At 39.2% G+C, this 7,174-nt stretch overlaps 1 protein-coding gene across 1 annotated transcript in view; it reads right to left on the bottom strand.

Moving 5' to 3' along the window:
- The window catches only part of TANGO6 (transport and golgi organization 6 homolog), a 188,581-nt gene extending 181,963 nt beyond the window's left edge, over nucleotides 1-6,618 (bottom strand). Inside the window, exon 1 of the mRNA XM_007449938.1 lies at nucleotides 6,522-6,618. Within this exon, the coding sequence (XP_007450000.1) occupies nucleotides 6,522-6,618 (97 nt within the window). The remainder of the gene's footprint in view (nucleotides 1-6,521) is intronic.
- Nucleotides 6,619-7,174: the final 556 nt, after the last annotated feature.

Here is a 7,174-nt window from a genome sequence, read left to right on the forward strand (position 1 = left end):
AGACTTCTGTGTGCCACTATGCAGTGATCACTAAGACATATTGAATTTAAAAAGTAAGGTGTAGAAGAATGTATACAGTATGGTAACTTTTGTGTTACAATGGGAAGGAACATGAAATATATTATTTGTTTTTATTTTTTAAAAAAGCAGTGGAAAAACAAATTAAAAATTAACTAAAATAAGTTGTCTATAGAGAGAGGGAGAGATCAGTGGGGAGGAGACAGGGATGAGTTTTAGAGTTTTCCTTTTGGAGCCCTGTATTTTTTTCATAGTTAAAAAAATTAAATCGAAAAGAAAATTCAAAATACTCCTAAAAATAAAAAACAGGGCTTCCCTGGTGGCGCAGTGGTTGAGAATCTGCCTGCTAATGCAGGGGACATGGGTTCGAGCCCTGGTCTGGGAGGATCCCACATGCCACGGAGCAACCAGGCCCGTGAGCCACAGCTACTGAGCCTGCGCATCTGGAGCCTGTGCTCCGCAATGAGAGGCCACGATAGTGAGAGGCCCGCGCACCGCGATGAAGAGTGGCCCCCGCTTGCCACAGCTAGAGAAAGCCCTCGCACAGAAACAAAGACCCAACACAGCAAAAATAAATAAAATAAATTAATAAACTCCTACCCCCAACATCTTCTAAACATAAATAAATAAAAAACAAATGAACCTAATCTATACTTTATGTCCAAGGTTGCCAAACTACAATCTACAGGTCAAATCAGGCCCACCACCTATTTCTACAAGTAAAGTTTTATTGGAACATAGACATGCTATTTATTTACATATTATCTTTGGCTGCTTTTGAGCTACAACAGCAGAGGTAAATAGTTGTGACAGAGACAGTATGGATCACAAAGCCCAAAATATTTACTGCCTGCTTCTTTACAGAAAAAGTGTGCCAACTCCTACTCTAAACCAAGTTAGCAGCACAACCACACAGAGAATTATTTCAAGTGACTTGAAATATAGAACTTTGTACATCCTGAGGACAAAAACAAACAAACAAAAATCCCTTAGAAACAGCAGGTGTGTTGATGATAGTAATGTATGAGTTGTTATTTAAAAATATTATATACATGTGTGAATATATTATATATGAATATGTAACTATATATTTGTGTATATATATATGAAATAAGTAAATAACTACATTAATTTCATTAGGAACCAATATTTTCAGATAAGAGAAAAACATACCAAGATAAAAATATAAAATATAGTAAAGAAGAATGGCTAGGTGGACAAATACATGTTAAAGAATCTAGGTCATAGTATACAAATTTTCAAGGTAAAATTCCTTCAACTTTTCTATAAGCTTAAAATTTTTCAAAATGTTCGGAAAAATTTAAACTCTATAATATTTCATTTTAATTGGGAATATCAGTACGAACTCTCGATTTGTTTTTTGTCTTCTGGAAATCCACATATTTCCTAGTTCCAATCACTGAAAAAGTCTGGAAGCAATGACTTCAGTGGCAATAAATGTCACTAGTGTCTATCTTGTGGTCTCTAAATATCACTTTTTCTTAAAGAGATTTGTTTTCAAGAATGCAGCAAGAAATGTATAAGATGAGTCTGAGATATCTTATGCCTGAAAGCAAAGAAGCAATCAAAGACTACTTAGGGTTACCAGGGTCACATCAAAGAGTCCAACAGCCAACTTGAATGGGTCCCACAGGCCACAAATGGAACAATTAGAGTATCAAGAGTAATGAGTACAGGACTTCCCTGGTGGCACAGTGGTTGAGAATCTGCCTGCCAAAGCAGGGGACACAGGTTCGAGCCTTGGTCCAGGAAGATCCCACATGCTGCGACTAAGCCCGTGTGCCACAACTACTGAGCCTGGGCTCTAGAGCCCGCGCGCCTACAGCCTGTGCTCAACAACAAGAGAACCTACTGCAATAAGAAGCCCTCGCAATGCAACGAAGAGCAGCCCCCACTCGCCACAACTGGAGAAAGCCTGCACGCAGCAACAAAGATCAATGTGGCCATAAATAAATTTTTAAAAATAATGAGTACAATAACGGAAACATGTATATACAAAAATCTATTCATAATAAAACAAAACAAAAAAATCAGTCCATTGGCTACCTTTGGAGACTGCTGTGACACTAATGTATTATTCTGAAAACTGAACAATAAAAGAACAGAATGAACCTAACTTTATTAAAATATATACATGTGTGTGCATGTGTACACACATAGAAAAAGACCTCAAAAGCTATACTTCAAGCATTAACAGTGATAATCTCTGGATGGTAGGGTTTTGGGTGATTTTTCTTTTTTGCTTCATTATGTTAAAAAAATTTTTCCACAGCAACTATGTACTGTTTCTGTACTAAAAACATATTTTAAGGTTATGAAACAGTATGCAGTATGTGAGACCATTTCTGTAAACAAAAAATATATATAATTCCCAAAATGTAATCTCCGGATAGTGGGATTAAGGTCATTTTAATTTTCTTCTTTTAGTTTCTCTAATATTTTTAAAAGCTTTACTGTAAGGAATATTAACTACCTCTAAGAAAAGAAAAACGAACAATAACACTTTTTTTTTTCAACATAGTAAGAATCAGAAGAGTAAGATTTTTCCAATATTTCTCTAGGACTGTTCAGGGCAAGTGTTCTGACCCACTGGCATGAATACCTGGTTTGTTTGGGTAATATATACCTAAAAAGAAAATGAGTGCTTTCATAGCTTGTTGCCACTAACCATTAAGATCACTAAGCAATCTCTAAGTGACCTCCTGTGACTTTATAAGATCTTGGAACCCAAACATGGGACACAAAGAAAGCGACTTAAAACAAAAGCTATTAACTGTTTTCCAAGAGCCCCTTAATAAAGTAGTCTCCTCTGCCCTCTACTGGTGACAAAAATAAAATCTACTTGAAAATAAATAAGGCATTCTCTGAGAGCAGCAGTTCTCAAAGTGTGGTATAGGGTCTCAGGTTTTGAAGCCCTTCCCACGATTCTCTCAGAAAGTCTACAAGGTCAAAACTATTTTCATATTAATACTAAGACATTATTTGCCTTTTACACTCTCATTCTCTCTTGAGTGTACCAAGTCTGAAAAGTTCACTGACATGAGTTCAGATTCCATATTATAATTAACCTTTTAAGAAATTACCTCTTGTTGAGTTTTAAAGAGGAATACACACAATTATCTGAAAAGATGATGGAAATCGCCTCCCTTTCCAACTACATACCTACGTGAGTACAGATTTTCTTCATCTATTTCAATCAAAACAACCTGTCATGACAGATTGAACACAGAAGCAAATACAAAAATCCAGCTCTCTTCTAATAAGACAGACATTAAGGAGATTTGCAAAAATGTAAGACATGCCACTCAAATGTAAAACAATGTCACTCTTCCTGCTAAGTTATTTTATTTTGCAAAATACATTTTTCATTAAAAATGTCATTATGTTAACATGTAACAGGTTACTGTTCTATTTAATAAAAGTTAAAAGGTTTCTCTTGAAGCCTTAATTTCTAATACAGTAAATACTGACACACATAACCCACATAAAAGCTCTTTTAAGTCCTCAACACTTTTTAAGAGTGTTAGAGTGCTCAAACCAAAAGTTTGAGATCTGAGGCCTTAAAACAATGTTTTCCAAATTACAGTCATATAGCACTTCCACGATTTTTGTCATTTATCTGAGTACCAGCTGTACTCAGATAGCTTTACTTGTTTATTTCTTCAAATTAAATCATTTTTTAAACTTAAATTAGTAATAGTTAATATACTGTCCTAAGGGCTTTGTGTATTTAATTTAATCCTCACACCAACTCTGTGAGGTATGGAGTATTATATTATTATTCTTGTTTCCAGATGAGGAGTCTAAGGTTAAGCTATTTGCCCCAGAGCATATTCAACTCTGGCAAGCTGGCTCCAGAAACCAAGCTCTTGATCACTACTCGGTGCTTTTCAGCCTCAAAATATTTCTCTACATACTGCCTAAAACCATCCGTATCACACTTTGGGAAATGCTGCCCTCATAAACAGTATTATTTATTCTTCCCAATCACCAATGTAAATGTCTATGCTTTGTGACATTTAAAAGCAGACTTCTTCATCTGTGCAGTAGTTTTTATTAAGTTCAAAGTACAAAGCAATACGGTGTGCAAAAATAAGGGTGATACAGTTCATTATTTACAAATCACCAAAATTTCCAGCCCCCACACCACCACGTAATTCAAATTTAATGACAGAGTTCAACAAATATATATTTAGTGTGGAAAGTTATTTTTTAGGAAAACTACTGCTGAGATGACCTCAAGCAAAACTTCACCAGAACTGAAAAACCCCTTTCAAATTCTGCTTAACATACTTCCTAATAATGGAGGTGAAGATGTTATTCTTATTTGCCCCATAATTGAGAACAGAAATGAAAGGCAGGGGAAGAGAAAACACTTAATGCTGTAGAACTTTTGATGGCTCAAAAGGGAAAGACTTGGTTTCTTCCCACCTGGACTGAAGTCTTCTTTCTCTTGTAGCCTTCCCCAGCCCCATCCTTCGATAACTCCTTCTCTATCCAATTGCTACCTGTACCATCCATTCACCAATAGTATTACCCTGCCATGTGGAATATCTTTGGTCTGTATGTGGAGTACCATCTCCCCAAACAAACAAGATGCTTGAGAGCACAAGTTGTTAAATAATATTTCAATCTCCAAAAGCACTGAGGATAGAATACTATATACAGTTGACTCTCAGTAAATATTACCTCAAAGGTAGTCAGAGGCAGATGAAAAGACATTTAATCTAGCTGGATATAATTTTAGCAAATACTTTAATCTTGTCTCAACATCCTCTGTCCACTGGGAACATGTGAATACTTATTATGCACAGGTATTTTTTAATTCCCTTAGCAGCTGATATGATAAAATAGCAGAAATATTCACACAATATATAATAGCCTGTCTGTGCAAAATATTTTACCAAGTTACTTAAATTATTCTTTTTCAAATAGGAATGCTTGAATTCTCCTAAGCTAAATGAGTACATGTATGGAACTCCACCACATACTCTTTGAGAGTCAGAGAGTCTTCCAAAAATGAAGTGTATATGCTTTGTGACAGATGATTACTTCCAGACTTTTTAACTTATTTATTCCTGTTCTCAGTCATGTTCTAGACAGTTTCAGTTGCTGGACAAGTAATCTCTCCATCAGCAAGTTAAAACTGTATTTTGCACAATTTTAATTGTATTTTAATTCTTCATTGGGGCAAAGTAGTATAGTTACCATACTGCAGTTGAAGGTGTCTGAATTCAAATCCTAACTCTACCACTTAGACTGGCACTGTGCAATTTCTAATGTACCTGAGCCTTGGTTCCTTCATCTGTAAAATGGAATAGAAGTAATACCTATCTCATGGGATTGCTGTGAGAAAAAGAGACACATACATAAACAGCACACTATAGGGACTGATACTTAGCAGGCACTCAATTACTATTATTAATATATTTTTTTTTTGCCTGCACCTCGCGGATTGTGCGATCTTAGTTCCCCCACCAGGAATTGAACCCAGGCCCTCTGCAGTGAGAGCACTGAGTCCTAATCACTGGACTGCCAGGAAATTCCCCATTAATAACTTCTTTTCACTTGCCGCAAGTATGATATAATGTGTCAGGAGTTTTCGCAGTTTGGGGGGCGGGGGGGGATCTCAAAATCTGAAACATCACTTTCATGTACCTTATCTTGCTCACGCTAAAAACCCCTCCCTCCAAATTATACGCTCTAATTTATAAGTAGGGCCCTATTTCTTGCGTATCTTTCTCAAAGCTCCAGATAACATCAGAGGCTCCATACTGAATAATCTGCCTTGGTCTGAGAAGGGGGTTTGGCAGACCTTGGTTCCAGGTTCGTGTTCTGCCTCTAATTTGACCATGTGATCTTGGTCAGGTTAATCTCTTCGGTGAGCCGTGGGCGTGCTGAGCTGTAAAAGGAGAGTGCCAGGCTACACCACTCCCAAGGTCCCTTCCAATTCTAAATTGGGAAAATCTTATCAACTCACCAGGAAAGATGAAAAGTGACTGTAAATCCCTAAATCCTCGCCCCAAAACGCAGCTCAAACGTCACTGCTTCCTTTTTCTGGACTCCTTGGCACTTTGTACAAATCTCCAGTGTCCACATCTGACCCTGCGCCCTCAAGAGGCTGGGCTCTCTCTGAGGCTGTGTCTGCAGTCCCCTTACAGGGCTGCAGCAGGGACGGCTGAAATCACGCACCCGAGGTGCTTAACACAGCGCCTGGCCCAAGGTAAGCGCTCGAGATATTGTACTTGGTCAGTATCAGTATTCAACGGATCCCAGCCCTCCCTGAACCTCGGTTTCCTCAAGGGTAAAAGGAGGCTGGACGGACCCTGCCCAAAGCCCCCAGGTGCGGGGCTGGGCGGCCTCAGGGCCAGAGGGGTCCCGGGGAGGGCCTGAGGGGCGCACGCCGCGGGAAGAGCAGCCCTGGAAGACCGCTGGCCCTGAGAGTCCCGGGTGCAGCCAGGCGCCGAGATCCGTCCTCTCACCTCCCGGGCTCAGCAGCAGCTTCAACGCCTCCAAAATCCGCTCCAGACCACACGTTTCCAGAACCCCGCTGCCCGCCGTCTGCCGAAGGGCCGCCATGACTGCAGTGGGACGCAACACATGCGACCTGCGCAGGCGCCTCGGCGGACCTGCGTCGTCGCCACGTTGAGCGTGGCCGAAGCCCTAGGGGCGGGGCCCGCGGCGTGGGGCGGGGTCGGCTTGGTTGGGACTGTGACCTTCACGGAGAAATCTTTTCTCAGGCCACCTGTACTCGCAGGGCGCGGGGGAAGTAAACATAGCTAACACAACTTAACCTACATGCACGATTTCAGACACTCAACATGTTTAAACTCTATATAAAGAAAGAGGATGAGAGTAGTTTAATTATGACATAATATAAATTTCAGTATGAAAATATTTGAGCACCGCAACACTGAAGGTCATAGTAAAGCAATCAATTGCTGCGCCTTCTTATAATGAAGTTTGGGTATGTAAAACAATATTCAACCGTTGAATTTCTTCATTAGTGATATTTTAAAATAAGTACTAAACACATCTATTGTGAATAACAAATATTCTTATTGATGATATGATTTCTTAAATGGACTCAGTTCCCAATAAAAGCTCAATCTTTGCCCTATTTACAGGCATTCCT

The sequence above is a fragment of the Lipotes vexillifer genome, unplaced genomic scaffold (genome assembly GCF_000442215.2).
Source record: "Lipotes vexillifer unplaced genomic scaffold, Lipotes_vexillifer_v1.1 scaffold1235, whole genome shotgun sequence".
Lineage (NCBI taxonomy): Eukaryota > Metazoa > Chordata > Mammalia > Artiodactyla > Lipotidae > Lipotes > Lipotes vexillifer.